Source organism: Perca fluviatilis, chromosome 9 (genome assembly GCF_010015445.1).
Source record: "Perca fluviatilis chromosome 9, GENO_Pfluv_1.0, whole genome shotgun sequence".
Lineage (NCBI taxonomy): Eukaryota > Metazoa > Chordata > Actinopteri > Perciformes > Percidae > Perca > Perca fluviatilis.
Window position 1 is genome coordinate 2,372,412 of NC_053120.1, and position 17,845 is coordinate 2,390,256.

The window sequence follows — 17,845 nt, forward strand, 5'->3', positions numbered from 1 at the left end:
GTAATCTTTGTCTCTGTGTCCTGTAATCGTTGTTTCTGTGTCCTGTAATCTTTGTCTCTGTGTCCTGTAATCTTTGTTTCTGTGTCCTGTATTCTTTGTCTCTGTGTCCTGTAATCTTTGTCTCTGTGTCCTGTAATCTTTGTTTCTGTGTCCTGTATTCTTTGTCTCTGTGTCCTGTAATCTTTGTCTCTTTGTCCTGTAATCTTTGTCTCTGTGTCCTGTAATCTTTGTCTCTCTGTGTGCTGTAATCTTTGTCTCTGTGTCTTGTAATCTTTGTTTCTGTGTCCTGTAATCTTTGTCTCTGTGTCCTGTAATCTTTGTCTCCTGTGTCCTGTAATCTTTGTCTCTGTGTCCTGTAATCTTTGTCTCTGTGTCCTGTAATCTTTGTCTCTCTGTGTCCTGTAATCTTTGTCTCTGTGTCCTGTAATCGTTGTTTCTGTGTCCTGTAATCTTTGTCTCTGTGTCCTGTAATCTTTGTCTCTGTGTCCTGTAATCTTTGTCTCTGTGTCCTGTAATCTTTGTCCCTCTGTGTGCTGTAATCTTTGTCTCTGTGTCCTGTAATCTTTGTTTCTGTGTCCTGTAATCTTTGTCTCTGTGTCCTGTAATCTTTGTCTCTGTGTCCTGTAATCTTTGTCTCTGTGTCCTGTAATCTTTGTCTCTGTGTCCTGTAATCTTTGTCTCTGTGTCCTGTAATCTTTGTCTCTCTGTGTGCTGTAATCTTTGTCTCTGTGTCCTGTAATCTTTGTTTCTGTGTCCTGTAATCTTTGTCTCTGTGTCCTGTAATCTTTGTCTCTCTGTGTCCTGTAATCGTTGTCTCTGTGTCCTGTAATCTTTGTCTCTCTGTGTCCTGTAATCTTATCTTTGTCTCTCTGTGTCCTGTAATCTTTGTCTCTGTGTCCTGTAATCTTTGTCTCTGTGTCCTGTAATCTTTGTCTCTCTGTGTCCTGTAATCTTTGTCTCTGTGTCCTGTAATCTTTGTCTCTGTGTCCTGTAATCTTAATCTCTGTGTCCTGTAATCTTTGTTTCTGTGTCCTGTAATCTTTGTCTCTGTGTCCTGTAATCTTTGTCTCTCTGTGTCCTGTAATCTTTGTCTCTGTGTCCTGTCATCTTTGTCTCTCTGTGTCCTGTAATCTTTTTCTCAGTGTCCTGTAATCTTTGTCTCTGTGTCCTGTAACCTTTGTCTCTCTGTGTCCTGTAATCTTTGTCTCTCTGTGTCCTGTAATCTTTGTCTCTGTGTCCTTTAATCTTTGTCTCTCTGTGTCCTGTAATCTTTGTCTCTGTGTCCTGTAATCTTTGTCTCTGTGTCCTGTAATCTTTGTTTCTGTGTCCTGTAATCTTTGTCTCTGTGTCCTGTAATCTTTGTCTCTCTGTGTCCTGTAATCTTTGTCTCTCTGTGTCCTGTAATCTTTGTCTCCTGTGTCCTGTAATCTTTGTCTCTCTGTGTCCTGTAATCTTTGTCTCTGTGTGCTGTAATCTTTGTCTCTGTGTCCTGTAATCTTTGTCTCTCTGTGTGCTGTAATCGTTGTCTCTGTGTCCTGTAATCTTTGTCTCTGTGTCCTGTAATCTTTGTCTCTCTGTGTCCTGTAATCTTTGTCTCTCTGTGTCCTGTAATCTTTGTCTCTGTGTCCTGTAATCTTTGTCTCTCTGTGTCCTGTAATCTTTGTCTCTCTGTGTCCTGTAATCTTTGTCTCTGTGTCCTGTAATCTTTGTCTCTCTGTGTCCTGTAATCTTTGTCTCTCTGTGTCCTGTAATCTTTGTCTCTGTGTCCTGTAATCTTTCTCTGTGTCCTGTAATCGTTGTCTCTCTGTGTCCTGTAATCTTTGTCTCTTTGTCCTGTAATCTTTGTCTCTGTGTCCTGTAATCTTTGTCTCTCTGTGTCCTGTAATCTTTGTTTCTGTGTCCTGTAATCTTTCTCTGTGTCCTGTAATCTTTCTCTGTGTCCTGTAATCTTTGTTTCTGTGTCCTTTAATCTTTCTCTGTGTCCTGTAATCTTTGTCTCTCTGTGTCCTGTAATCTTTGTCTCTCTGTGTCCTGTAATCTTTGTCTTCTGTGTCCTGTAATCTTTGTCTCTCTGTGTCCTGTAATCTTTGTTTCTGTGTCCTGTAATCTTTGTCTCCTGTGTCCTGTAATCTTTGTCTCTCTGTGTCCTGTAATCTTTGTTTCTGTGTCCTGTAATCTTTGTCTCTCTGTGTCCTGTAATCTTTGTCTCTGTGTCCTGTAATCTTTGTCTCTCTGTGTCCTGTAATCTTTGTCTCTCTGTGTCCTGTAATCTTTGTCTCTGTGTCCTGTAATCTTTGTCTCTCTGTGTCCTGTAATCTTTGTCTCTCTGTGTCCTGTGATCTTTGTCTCTGTGTCCTGTAATCTTTGTCTCTGTGTCCTGTAATCTTTGTCTCTCTGTGTCCTGTAATCTTTGTCTCTCTGTGTCCTGTAATCTTTGTCTCTCTGTGTCCTGTAATCTTTGTCTCTGTGTCCTGTAATCTTTGTCTCTCTGTGTCCTGTAATCTTTGTCTATCTGTGTCCTGTAATCTTTGTCTCCTGTGTCCTGTAATCTTTGTCTCTCTGTGTCCTGTAATCTTTGTCTCTCTGTGTCCTGTAATCTTTGTCTCTCTGTGTCCTGTAATCTTTGTTTCTGTGTCCTGTAATCTTTCTCTGTGTCCTGTAATCTTTCTCTGTGTCCTGTAATCTTTGTTTCTGTGTCCTGTAATCTTTCTCTGTGTCCTGTAATCTTTGTCTCTCTGTGTCCTGTAATCTTTGTCTCCTGTGTCCTGTAATCTTTGTCTCTCTGTGTCCTGTAATCTTTGTCTCCTGTGTCCTGTAATCTTTGTCTCTCTGTGTCCTGTAATCTTTGTCTCTCTGTGTCCTGTAATCTTTGTCTCTCTGTGTCCTGTAATCTTTGTTTCTGTGTCCTGTAATCTTTCTCTGTGTCCTGTAATCTTTCTCTGTGTCCTGTAATCTTTGTTTCTGTGTCCTGTAATCTTTCTCTGTGTCCTGTAATCTTTGTCTTCTGTGTCCTGTAATCTTTGTCTCTCTGTGTCCTGTAATCTTTGTTTCTGTGTGTCCTGTAATCTTTGTCTCCTGTGTCCTGTAATCTTTGTCTCTCTGTGTCCTGTAATCTTTGTCTCTCTGTGTCCTGTGATCTTTGTCTCTGTGTCCTGTAATCTTTGTCTCTGTGTCCTGTAATCTTTGTCTCTCTGTGTCCTTTAATCTTTGTCTCTCTGTGCCCTGTAATCTTTGTCTCTCTGTGTCCTGTAATCTTTGTCTCTGTGTCCTGTAATCTTTGTCTCTCTGTGTCCTGTAATCTTTGTCTCTCTGTGTCCTGTAATCTTTCTCTGTGTCCTTTAATCTTTGTCTCTCTGTGTCCTGTAATCTTTGTCTCTCTGTGTCCTGTAATCTTTGTCTATCTGTGTCCTGTAATCTTTGTCTCCTGTGTCCTGTAATCTTTGTCTCTCTGTGTCCTGTAATCTTTGTCTCTCTGTGTCCTGTAATCTTTGTCTCTCTGTGTCCTGTAATCTTTGTCTCTGTGTCCTGTAATCTTTGTCTCTGTGTCCCTGGCGGCTCCAGTGTCTCTTCCTGTTGTGGTGCATGGCTCCGGTGTCGTGGAACGGCTCCCAGATTATCTACGACAAAGTGGTTCGGCCCATCTTCCTCCGCCACGAGGCCACGGTGGACAACATGGTGAGCGACCTCGGCGGCAGAGCCATGAACGCCGCCGAGAACCTCACCAGAGAAGGTATCAACACCCACACAATACTCTATACTACTATACTGTAGTATTTAAAGGTAACTTTCAGTTGTTTTTTTGTTAACCTGGACCCTATTTGGGCAGATAGGAACAACAATATTTTAATTTGGTCCAGTATTAAGCAAGAGAAACAAGCTGCAATGTAACGCTAATGAAATGTTCACCATCAGTTTGCCCGCCAGACTCCATGTAAATAATCAGGACTTTTAGCATTATAAAACACACTTCATTCAAAGTGGACAGAAACTAAATAAAACTACCAAAAGCCGTCTTGGTTCATCTTTCCACTGTTCCAACAATCACCACTCTGGTTTGGTTGAAATAAACCCTTAATTCACCCATTTACATGTGGAGATATGCTGGCTCTATACACGCTGAAAGTCCTGATAATTTACATGGAGTCTGGTGGAGATATGCTGGCTCTATACACACTAAAAGTCCTGATTATTTACATGGAGTCTGGTAGAAATATGCTGACTCTATACACGCTAAAAGTCCTGATTATTTACATGGAGTCTGGTGGAGATATGCTGGCTCTATACACGCTAAAAGTCCTGATTATTTACATGGAGTCTGGTGGAGATATGCTGGCTCTATACACGCTAAAAGTCCTGATTATTTACATGGAGTCTGGTGGAGATATGCTGGCTCTATACACGCTAAAAGTCCTGATTATTTACATGGAGTCTGGTGGAGATATGCTGGCTCTATACACGCTAAAAGTCCTGATTATTTACATGGAGTCTTGTGGAGATATGCTGGCTCTATACACACTAAAAGTCCTGATTATTTACATGGAGTCTGGTGGAAATATGCTGGCTCTATACACGCTAAAAGTCCTGATTATTTACATGGAGTCTGGTGGAGATATGCTGGCTCTATACATGCTAAAAGTACAGATTATTTACATGGAGTCTGGTGGTGTTTGGTGATGGTGATTTTAACAGAAACTTTTCCATAGAACATGATTCACAGTTTGTATTTTGTTTTTTTACATTTCAAATTTGCATAATTTGTGCTCCGACAACTTTTGGCGGCCACAGACATTGGTTTTGGGAGAATTTGCTGTTTTTCTCTTTTTACAACATTTTAGAAGTTTTTGCCATTTGTTTTTCGCATTTTGGGCCTTTTTTTCCGTTGTTTTTGTGTCATTTGTTTTTAACCATTTTTCTGGTGTTTTTATTGCTTTTTCCGGAAACAATTTCATTGACATTTTGGAATTTTTAAGACCTTTTAGGCGTTAAAACTGAACATTTCTGTTTTTAATTAGCTTTTCGGGACAAAGTCCGGGGTAACGAGCTGCCAGAACTTCTTCTGTTATTTTAGGGGTTTATTTCTTAGAGTGTAGTCGACATATTAAATGAAACCCTCCGTCTTTCCGTCTCTTCAGTCCTGTGCCATCTGATGAAGAACAAAGCCCTGGTGACTCCGGGGCCGTCGGCCAATCAGCAGGAAGCTATCAGTTTACCGAGTTCCTCAGCGGCTCGAGTCGCTCCATCAGAGCCGAGCATAGAAGAAGAAGAACGGCCGGTACGTAAACCACAGCTGCTACTAGGGGAGTAATTTACAAGACAGGGAGGGAGGGAGGGACTACACATGCTAACCCAGTTGTCCTGTTTCCTGTTCCAGCCTTTCCTTGGTTGACCGGTACGGTAAGTCATCTGGTTTGGTGTTAGTAGAACCTCAGTGACCCTGGTAGATCAGTGACTGGGTTAAGGCCCAGATATACTTGCTTTTAAATACGCGTTCGTGTACGTAAGAAAATATATAAGAAAATATAACGCTATGTGTCTGCAAGATGCAATTCAGCACATGAGCGTGTGGCAGTATATCGGATTCAGCCGAATATTGGTCTTTTTGAGTTTTTTCCCAGCAAACCGAACCCTACGCTGGTCACCATAGTGACGGCGCCGTTGATTATGGGAAGGTGTTTACGTAGGTGGAGCGTTTAATGCAGTAGGCTGTGAGAAAGTGGACATGGAACTGGTGAGCAGAAAAAGTTGTTGTTTGGCAGTACTTTCAGTCAAAAGAAGGCCATTCAAGTCCAGCTACATGTTCAATCTGTTCAATGCTGATTGGTCTGGTGGTGGCGAGGACCCTAAACTATACACAACATGGCCGCTGTTACAACATCTGGTACGAAACATCCGAAAGAATACGAGTTGTGCACGAAGGAATCTCCAGACAGCAGCCAGAATGCAGCAACTTCAGGTAGATAAAATGACAAATACACTGCTGTGGACATTGTTTACTTCACTACTTGCACCTAGCTAAAAACGACAGCATACGTCTTTTAAATTATAGATTATAGATTGGACAGATAGTCTAGCTAGCTGTCTGGATTTACCCTGCAGAGGCCTGAGGAGCAGTTAACCATAGTCCTCACAAATCCACCGGAGGTTAGAACCCCGACACAGAGACAGAGGAAGGGGACGGACATCCGGCGGCACCTGAACAATCCCGGAAGTTGAACGCTGTATGTACTAATCCTCTAGATACACGCAAAGTACTTAGGCAAGTATGTGAAAATGCTGTTTGCATCGCCACCACTTGTATACACATACGCATTGTTAAAAAGCAAGTATATACCAACAAGTATATACCAACAAATATATACAAGTATATACCAACAAGTATATACCAACAAATATATACAAGTATATGCCAACAAGTATATACCAACAAGTATATACCAACAAATATATACAAGTATATGCCAACAAGTATATACCAACAAGTATATACCAACAAATATATACAAGTATATGCCAACAAGTATATACCAACAAGTATATACCAATAAATATATACAAGTATATGCCAAGAAGTATATGCCAACAAGTATATACCAACAAGTATATACCAACAAATATATACAAGTATATACCAACAAGTATATACCAACAAATATATACAAGTATATACCAACAAGTATATACCAACAAGTATATACCAACAAATATATACAAGTATAGCCAACAAGTATATACCAACAAATATATACAAGTATATACCAACAAGTATATACCAACAAATATATACAAGTATATACCAACAAGTATATACCAACAAATATATACAAGTATATACCAACAAGTATATACCAACAAATATATACAAGTAAATGCCAACATGTATAGCGGCGCCTTTAGAGGTGGAGCAGCTTTCACCTTCAGTGGTTCTGAGCCTTTAGAGGTGGAGCAGCTTTCACCTTCAGTGGTTCTGAGCCTTTAGAGGTGGAGCAGCTTTCACCTTCAGTGGTTCTGAGCTGCTTATAAGTTATTTGATGCTTTAAAAACGTCCCGATTGGCTGCAGCTTCTTCTCTGTTTTCAGTCCTTCAGATAGCAGCGGAGGAAGAGGAGAAGCCTCCGGGAGGAAGAGGAAGAGCCTTCAGGGAGGAAGAGGAGGAGCCTCATGGAGGAAGAGGAGTCCTCTTCACCATCACAGCGAGAAGAATCCCTCCTGCTGTCAAAGAGACTAATGTCCTATATCACATCAGATACGTTATATTTATTCATACCCCAGTCTGTAACGTGAACTCAGACAGACTGTGATGTTACAAACATGTTTCCTTATTGTTTTCATTTTATTTATTCATAGGTTATTTATTAATGAATTCTGTGCTCAGTGGGATGTTTAGTTTTTAGACGATGAAGCACCTGCGAATAAAACCAAAAGGCTCAACTTCTCTGCTGCAGATAAACAGTTTGACTTCTCGGCAAAAAAAGCCCAAATAAAACGTTCCTCGTGGTTTATTCTTTCGTATCGTAGCAGTGCAAAGGGAAGATCACTGCTAAAAGTAACACATTCTCGAAAGATGTTCTCAAACAAAGTGCATAAAGCAGCAGCAGCGAGCGGGCTGCATGTGGACCCAAGTTTGTTGCTGTGTGATGTCATCAAGGCCTCACAGGACCGCTCGACTTTTAACCTTTTTAAGAAGACATGAAAGAGAAATTAAGACATGAAAGAGAAAGTAAGTACGATGCAAAAATAAGGAAGACACGAATATACACATATTTAAACACATAGGAGGCATTGCCATCAATCTAAAATGGGCATTTTCTGAAGTTTTTGTTGCGTTTTTTGGACGTTGTTTAAAAAAATAAAATGTATTGTGACATTTTTGTCGCCTTTTTCAATGTTTTTGCCGCTTTAAAAAGAATGTTTTTGTTGCTTATTTGAGATGATTTTTTTTTTTTTTAGTTTTGGTCGCCTTTTCACGGATTTTGGGCGGCAAAGATCACAGGATGGGGGTGCTAGTCTTTATCTGGTTTGAGGTTGAGGTAAAAAAAAAATATTTGCACATGTTAAACAAATTATGATAATACACTAGAATATATAATGTGTACAAAGGTCTGTATAAAAACTATATATTTTGTTGTATGCTCGTTTTTCCTGCTATTATGCGTCTTCATAACATGCCAAAATGGCAACGAATTGGCGTGTCATAAATACGACACTTCATGAGATCAGTCTGGTTTTCTCAATCCACTCAGCCGTGTCCCGGGACACCCCACCTCCTCAACTTTAACTTTATCTGTGTCCCTGAAGGGCGATAAGGTGTGCAGCAAATAATATAAACACATACAAGACACATAAATACATACGAGTTCTACACACAGTCCAACTGGAACACCACCGTAACAGTACGAAGACAAATAAATACAGTACAGGCCAAAAGTTTGGACACACCTTCTCATTCAGTGCGTTTCCTTTTTATTTTCATGACTATTTACATTGTAGATTCTCACTGAAGGCATCAAAACTATGAATGAACACATATGGAATTATGTACTTAACAAAAAAGTGTGAAATAACTGAAAACATGTCTTATATTTTAGATTCTTCAAAGTAGCCACCCTTTGCTTTTTTTGATAACTCTGCAAACCCTTGGTGTTCTCTCAATGAGCTTCATGAGGTAGTCACCTGAAATGGTTTTACCTTCACAGGTGTGCTTTGTCAGGGTTCATTAGTGGAAGTTTTTCCCTTATTAATAAAAAAAGCAAAGGGTGGCTACTTTGAAGAATCTAAAATATAAGACATGTTTTCAGTTATTTCACACTTTTTTGTTAAGTACATAATTCCATATGTGTTCATTCATAGTTTTGATGCCTTCAGTGAAAATCTACAATGTAAATAGTTATGAAAATAAAAAGGAAACGCATTGAATGAGAAAGTGTGTCCAAACGTTTGGCTCGTACTGTACCTGTTAGGAAAACGTGCATATCAGCCTCCAAAGTTGACCCAAAATAATCTACAATGACCATTGTCAACGACCACATCAGAGTCCATGATTACATTACATCACCAACCACTTTGGTCAACGTTTCTGACATCCATCCATTGTTGAACCCAAAGTTACGCCCTCGTTTACACATATGCAGGCGTAGATTTCGGGGGAGGGTGCAGGGAATTTATCCCCCCCCCCCCCCAATATTTAGCAGAGATTTCTTCCCCCTCAAATAATATGAGAGACCACCCCGCTCCCCAAAAAAAGAGGTCAAAATAACCGTTCAGGGGGCTCAAAACATGTACGCATCCTTACCTGTAAATACATGTTTCCCCCAGACCCCAGTTAAAATGTGTGTGTGTGTGTGTGTGTGTGTGTGTGTGTGTGTGTGTGCGATGTTGAAACCAAACCTACGCCCTTGCACATATGGAGACATATATTTGTGATCAAATATCAGTTTCTTTTATATATTAGATATAGGCTATATAACTTTTGTAAATACTGAAGTAGCCATAATACTTAACAAGAATACATAATATTTAACATATATGATCAAACATACCCATGTATTCAACAAAAAAACATGCATTTGCAGTTCTTATATATATATATATATATATATATATATATATATGTATGTATATATATGTATATATATGTATATATGTGTATATATATATGTATATATATATATATATATATATATGTATGTATATATATGTATTTATATGTATATATGTGTATATATATATATGTATATATATATGTTTATATATGTATATATATATATATATGTATATATATATATATATATATATATATATATATATATATATATATATATATATATATATATATATATATATATATAGCTCTTGGACAAATGACTATTATTGCTATATTTTCAAATACATGTGGTATATGTACATATAATAGAGTGTAAATATTAATATTAACAGTCTATGGTACATACTGAGTGGAGAAACTTTACTGAACCAGGAGGGGGCGACAGAGAACCTGCTGCGCTGTCAACGTACTGACGTGGCATGGAACGCGATGACGTGCCGTGCGGTACGTCCATTCAGACCAGCAGCTTTGGCTTGGTTCGTGTTTGTCAAAGAATTTGTGTATTTCCAGCTGCATTTTGGTGATTTTCCGTTCTTCAGTTCGGAGTAACATACAAGTGACAGTCTAGATACGTGTTGAGACTCACCTGCTCTCTTTCAACAAGACGTCTAAACATTGGTAAGCACCGAGAAGCTGTTATACTTGTGGGTTGTTCAAACAAAATGCCAAACTCCGTATAGCATCTATGAAAATTAAGCTACAACTGCTTATCGGCAACCATACCACGTTGCTGTATGTTTACATGAGATGTCTCGTGAATCATAAGGACATTTTGCTTAATTCGGCTCAGAAATATTTTACCGGGCTACAACAAATTTCCACATCCAGACCGATTTAGCTAGATAGCTAGCTAGTTAGCTTATCGGCGTGTTGTGCTGGAGGATAACGTTAGGTTACCACTAAGCTAAAGTTATATAGGTTGAGTTTACATTAAAATAGATAGGTGTTGGGTGATGTGCTTAATGCCGAATTGAGAAGTAAAACCATAGCAATTCGTAAATGTACTTTAATCCACGTTCTAGTAACTGTTTACATTTACTGACACAATTCAATCTTAATTTAACAGATATATTAACAGAAGTCTGGCGACGCCTTCTCGTCGAGGGTTTGTAGGCTGAATTAGTAGTACACAGGGGAATACATCGGTAAAAATTCGACTTTTACAAGCATAATATATTGTTTTTAACATTTAGAATCACTGTTGAACGTGGCAGACATTTACGTTCAGTTCCATGTTTATTTTGAAGGATGAATTGTCATTTTCCCCTCCATTATAATAATGTATAATTATAATATAGTATTGACTTTATTCAGGACACAATGGGCAGAATATACAAAAATATGGCAATACATTTATAGTACTACTCATATAAACGGTTCATCATTTATAAAGTGTGAAAGTGAAGTTGTTGTGTGTGTGGTGAAGCCGGGTCGGCCTGCGGCACCATGAACATCGGCTCCAAGAGTAAGAAGAGGGGGGTCCTGCCGAGCCGGCCTGAGCCCCCCACGGTGGACCAGATCCTGGAGGACATCCACAGAGCTGCTGCCGACGACCCGGTCTTCAGCATCCTGGAGAAGACTGGACAAGGTCAGTACACACACACACACACACACACACACACACACACACACACACACACACACACACACACACACACACACACACACACACAGACAACGAGACACACACACACACACAGAGACACACACACACACACACACACACACACACACACACACACACACACACACAGAGACACACACACACACACACACACACACACACATACAGACACACATACAGATACACAGAGACACACACACACACACACACACACACACACACAGATACACAGAGACACACACACACACACACACACATACAGATACACAGAGACACACACACACACTAACACAGTGAGACACACACAGAGACACACACACAAACAGATACACACACACACACACACACACACAGATACACACACACACACACCTGCAGAGTCCACACACAGATACACACACACACACACACACACACACACACACACACACACACACACACACACACAAGACCCAGACAGACAGTGACACACACACACACACACACACACACACACACACACACACACACACACACACACACAGAGACACACACAATGACTGACACACACACCTGCAGAGCCCACACACACACACACACAGAGAGACACACACACACACACAATGACTGTCACACACACCGAGACACACACACACACACACACACAATGACTGACACACGCAGACACACACACACACACACACACACACACACACACACACACACACACACACACACACAATGACTGACACACGCAGACACACACAGTGACACACAGACAGTGAGACACACACACACACACGCACACAGAGACACACACACACACACACACAGAGACACACACAAATACTGTAGTTTTGGTGCGTGTCCTGAAACCTGTTCTACCCCCAGACTTCGGCCCGGCCCGACAGCGGCGGACGGGCGGGCGTGTCCTGCAGTGCCAGCCACTTCCTGGAGTTGAACCAGGCGGCTGCGGCAGGCGGTTCGGCGCGGCTGTCACAGAACAGAGGAGCTTTACGAGCGGGGAGCATGTAGCGACGTGGCCGAGGTCAAAGGTCAAACGCTCTGAGTCCACGCCACACGTTCAGAGGGACACACACAGACACACACACACACACACACACACACACACAACACACACACACCTCTGTTCAGAGACACTTCTTCTCTGTGTGCGTCCTGGACTCTGCTGAACCGGCCGCATGTTGGGATCTGGAATCAGAGACTTGTGTTGAACTCCTGACCTATGGACAAACACACACACACACACACACACACACACACAGTACAGGCCAAAAGTTTGGACACACCTTCTCATTCAATGCATTTCCTTTTTATTTTCATGACTATTTACATTGTAGATTCTCACTGAAGGCATCAAAACTATGAATGAACACATATGGAATTATGTACTTAACAAAAAGTGTGAAATAACTGAAAACATGTCTTATATTTTAGATTCTTCAAAGTAGCCACCCTTTGCTTTTTATTAATAAGGGAAAAACTTCCAATAATGAACCCTGACAAAGCACACCTGTGAAGGTAAAACCATTTCAGGTGACTACCTCATGAAGCTCATTGAGAGAACACCAAGGGTTTGCAGAGTTATCAAAAAGCAAAGGGTGGCTACTTTGAAGAATCTAAAATATAAGACATGTTTTCAGTTATGTCACACTTTTGTTAAGTATATCCATATGTGTATCTTCATAGTTTAGATGCCTTCAGTGAGAATCTACAATGTAAATAGCTCGAAAAATAAAAAGAAACACATTGAATGAGAAGGTGTGTCCAACACTTTGGCCTGTACTGTATGTGTGTGTGTTTATTTATATATATATATATATATATATATATATATATATATATATATATATATATATATATATATAAAAGAAATAAATAAATGTTGTTTTACCTTGTTGTTTACCTGCCCAGGGACTACAGGTGGAAATTAGCAATTGTTGCTATAACCTGGCCCAAGACATATTCTGTTGTTTAACAAGTTTGTTTATTTGTGCATTGTCCCTGTTTCAAATAAATCCATTTCATTTCCATTCCAATAAAAAAAAATTAATTTGCACAAAGCGAGCCGATCCACTTTTCCATGTTGATAAGAGCATTAAAATGAGAAAATATAATGGGACAAAAAGAAGTCAAGGGACATTTAAAATAGATAAAAATGTGTGATTAATTGCGATTAATCGTGAGTTAACTATGACATTAATGCGATTAATCGCGATAAAATATTTTAATGATAGATAGATAGATAGATAGATAGATAGATAGGCACCTGGTAATGCACCTTTATTTGTATAGCACATTTCAGCAACAGGGCAATTCAAAGTGCTTTACATAAAACATGAAAGAGCAGTTAGAAAACAATTAAAACAATTTAAAAACATTAAAAGACAAGAATAAAATGTACAGTGCAGGTTAACAATTTAAAGAACCAAGAGATAAAATACGCGAATAAAGAGCAGTTCTAAAGTCTAAATCAGGGACATAGTTCACAGTAGGGCTGTCAACGAATATTCTAAATTCGAATAGTTTTAAAAAACACATTTCGAAGGTGAAAATTGATATTCGAATTTAAAAAAAAAACGCTGGCGGTAGCAGAGGCTGTCTGCTCTGCTAGCGCGCCTGAAAGACGTTACATACCGTTTACATATATGTGACATCATGGGCCAGTTGGTCAAAGGTAATCTGATCGGATTTTGGTTATCTGATTGGATCAAATCTTGAAAATGGGTTGTTCAAAAGGGAAAGAAGGATTCTGAAATCCGATTAGATCACAGAATCCAATCCTAGTTTCAATCTGGATCACACCTTCAGTTTGTGTTGTTCAAAACTTAGTCAGTAGGATTTGGATAACTTTGATCCAGGATTTCAAGGTGGATTCCAGGAAGAAAATGTAGTAAAACTTTAAAATTGGTCAAATAATACATTTGTATCATGTAGTGTGTATACTTTTATTTATATTTTGCACTTGTGTAACCGTTGTACCAGTGATAAAGTAGATGAAGTAGACATAGGCTACCAATTAAGCTATTCAGTAAAGTTAAAAATAAAAATAGAAATGATCTTGTCCCCATGTCTAAAGGAGAAAGTGAAAGAGCAGAAGCACAGATCGTCCTGGCAGAGGAACCAGGGGCGGATCTACAGGGGGGCAAGGGGGGGCAGCTGCCCCCCCACTGTAGGGCCTTGCCCCCCCAGCTGCCCCCCTAACTTTGGCATTCAAAAAACTTTGCTTGTAAAAACAAACTGCCACTATGTGCACAGGCTTCTTAAAACATTGAAACAAGCAATTAATTTATATTAATTCATAATAAATAATAATTGTAGATGTAATCTTGCCCCTGCCCCTCAAATACTTAGCTACGTCCCTGCATCAAACGTGCAGAGCAGCGTGCGACATTCAGGCTCTGCACACAGCGAGTTTGGCTGCGTGTGGGGCCCTGCATCCCGCAAAGACTGGAGCGAACTGAGCTGCCCCCCCCCCCGAGCCTCTCCAAAGTGAAGTCTGTTTTCCAGGTGAAGTTAAAGCACACGGTTTCATCTAAAGTTAAATTTGTAATAATTATAATGTCTGCTAAAGGCGAGTCAGTATCAACAACAGCGTTCTGTTAGCCAAAAGTCAAATTCGTTCCTCGTGGGTTGTAAGTTTATGCTGTTTGATTAGTTTGATTTCAGTAAAGACAAGAAGAGCATAATACAGAATATTACAAACTGGCATGTTTGAATTCATAACGTTTACAGAGGGTCGCCGTTAATAATGGTAATTATAGTAACAAAAAAGATAATGGAACTATGAATAGAAATAATAGTTGTAGCAGTTTAGGGCGTAGCAGTTTAGGGCATAGCAGGGCGTTGCGGGGCGTAGTAGGGCATATCAGTTTATGTATGAGGGTTTCCATGTACCGTCTTCCCCTGCCACCCTACCAAGATCTCTTGCTACCCCTTTGCCCCCCCATGTAAAATTTTCTAGATCCGCCACTGAGAGGAACTAATCAAGCTGACCAAACTGCAGCAAACCAGAGCCAGACTTCAGCTCCGCATCTGTTGTCCATTGGCCAGATGAAAACTCAAAAACAAAGAAATAGCAGAATCCATGTCATTCCTTGCTTTACAACATATATAGCGTTGTCAGTATTACCAGGATAACTATGTAGGCTAATCACTTAGATAGTTGTGTTTTTGAAAAGCAAACTATATCATTGCTTAGAGTGTGTGTGTTGAAAACCCCCCCCCAAAAAATAACATATATCTTGCTTATATATTATTGTTTCTGCTTATGTATTAATCTGTCTGTTGCTTACATACTGATCTTTTTTGCATTTTATGACAGAAAGAGCTCTCATTGAGAAACTGTGAAGAAGTGTAGGAAAGCACCTAGACAGATAAGAAGAGCACAGGCAGGAGCTGCAGCCTTGACGTGTGTGTGTGTGTGTGTGTGTGTGTGTGTGTGTGTGTGTGTGTGTGCGTGCGTCTTGAAGGCGCATGTGTGGCCGTACACAGCACACGAGCTTTAGAGTTCATGAAGTTCATTACTGTAACATTATTTGTGAAGTGTTTCCTACATTACCTTACAAGGATAGGGAAGTTCATATAGTACGTCCCTTTTGATAATTTTGGGAGGAGTAAAATGTTTTTCGTGTATAAATATGAGTGTTTTTGGCGAGTAGCGGCCCTTCTTTTGGGTGCCTTTTCTGGGTCCCCTTTTGAGCCCTTTTGGGTCCCTTTTGGGCTCCCTTTTGGGTCCCTTTTGGGCTCCCTTTGGGCTCTTTTACCCGAGTGCTTTATGTGGCCTCGGGATGCCATGAAGCCTTCTCCATCTACCCTTGCACTTTCTGTTGCACTAGGAAAGATTCATTATGCCTCTCTCAGCTGGAGAGGGGTTCCCCTGCGCTCGCTGAGTGTAAGGGAGGAAAAGAAAAAGAAACAAGACTATCTCTGACAAACGGCTTCGAATACCTCTGTTAAACAGAGGCCAAAAAGTGCTCTTCTCTCTTAGTTTGCCCAGACGCTCTTTTCGCTGCGTTTTGGGGAAGATTTATTTGCCTCTTTGACACCAGAGAGGAGATTACCTGCACTCTTATGAGTGTGGGAGACAGAGAGCCAGGAGGAGAAGAGAAGCAGCTTTAAATACCTCTGTTAGAGCGGAGGCTTTATCTTTATCTTTATCTTTATTTTTAGTTTTATTTTGTAGAGGAACACTTGCTTTTAATTTCTGCTTTTGTCACAAAAATAATAAAAACTACCTGAGTCCGACTTTGGACTAGGGGAGTCAACCTTTTGCCAGTTCCTTATTTTTCTCTGGGATCGTCTCGCCCGCTAACTGGGGTTAGTGACTCCTCTTTAACCGCCCGTGGAGAGTTGCCTCCCGGCGGGGATCGACTTGGACACGCAGACCTCCTGTTATCTCCTAGTGGGAGAGACCTCCTGTTATCTCCTAGTGGGAGAGACCTCCTGTTATCTCCTAGTGGGAGAGACCTCCTGTTATCTCCTAGTGGGAGTGCATTTCCCTACCACAGCCTGGTCAGACCTCCTGTTATCTCCTAGTGGGAGAGACCTCCTGTTATCTCCTAGTGGGAGTGCATTTCCCTACCACAGCCTGGTCAGACCTCCTGTTATCTCCTAGTGGGAGTGCATTTCCCTACCACAGCCTGGTCAGAGCCTCTGAGCACCTCCTCTCTCAGCCCGGTGACCAAGAAGGGCAAGGCGGGCGTCCTTGAGAAGGAAGGGACCTCCGGTGACCCTGGGAGGACGGCTGAGACCGTGAGTACTAAAGAAAAATCATTGGTTTTAAAGATCCCCTCGGGCAGTGCTTGTCATATACAGGGGGATAAGAGCTGTGTTTTTGGGGACTTCTGGTGTAGTGTGTATCTGACCTCTTGTCTCGCCTTCGTTCCCTGATCCGGGCGAGGGCTCCTCCTTAGACGGAGGGCGTGTGTGTCTCTATAAACTAAAATTAATCAGGGAAGGGTCAAAAGCAACTCCTTTTTAGTATAGGTCAAAACATCCGCCCCGCTGACGGGCAACTGGCGTTCTGCTGAGGGGAAGGCGATTAAAAAGGGGTTGGCTCGGCCACAGCGAGCGACGCGACGCCTCAGCGAACTGCCACACAGGTCTACACCTCCTAAAAACAGGGCTTATGGGTAAATGCTGGTCTCTCCTGCTCAGATGAAGAAGAACCCCGAACATTCTTTATTTTGTAAACTATTGGACATTTAGCCTTTTTGTTTTGTTTTTAAAGCGCCCATATTATGAAAAAATCACTTTTTCTGGGATTTGGGGTGTTCTTTTGTGTCTCTGGTGCTTCCACACACATACACACTTTGAAAAAAATCCATCCATGCTGTTTTGAGTGAGATACAATTTCTGAATGTGTCCTGCCTTCAGTCTCCTAGTGAGCTGGTCAAAATCGGCTCGGACTGTGACGTCACAGTCCGAAATGAGCTGGCTAACCACAACCGTTAGCTCGTTAGCATGCTAACCGTTAGCATTAGCATGCTAACGCTAATGCTAACGCTAGCATGCTACATCGTTCTCAATAGCAAAGCACTGCTACAACACACACAAGTTCACCATAATCTCCAAAAGAACTACTTCCATGTGCGCCCTCATTTAGAAGAAGTCTCCCAG

The 17,845-nt window shown here is 40.8% G+C and overlaps 1 protein-coding gene and 1 long non-coding RNA gene across 3 annotated transcripts in view; one reads left to right on the top strand and one right to left on the bottom strand.

Moving 5' to 3' along the window:
- reep6 (receptor accessory protein 6) overlaps window positions 1-7,440 on the top strand; it is a gene marked incomplete at its 5' end in the record, with an annotated part of 7,798 nt that extends 358 nt beyond the window's left edge. The window contains 4 exon segments of one of the 2 annotated variants that reach the window (XM_039811244.1): window positions 3,562-3,730; window positions 5,133-5,272; window positions 5,372-5,394; window positions 7,077-7,440. In XM_039811244.1, coding sequence (XP_039667178.1) covers window positions 3,562-3,730; window positions 5,133-5,272; window positions 5,372-5,386 — 324 coding nt within the window. 2 annotated transcript variants of the gene reach the window in all.
- Window positions 7,441-16,678: 9,238 nt separating this feature from the next.
- On the bottom strand, window positions 16,679-16,900 carry LOC120565446. The gene is made up of 3 exons (XR_005640248.1): window positions 16,825-16,900; window positions 16,746-16,772; window positions 16,679-16,693 (listed from the first exon to the last, which is right to left on the bottom strand). It is a non-coding gene; the product is annotated as an uncharacterized LOC120565446 (long non-coding RNA).
- Between the last annotated feature and the right edge of the window lie 945 nt (window positions 16,901-17,845).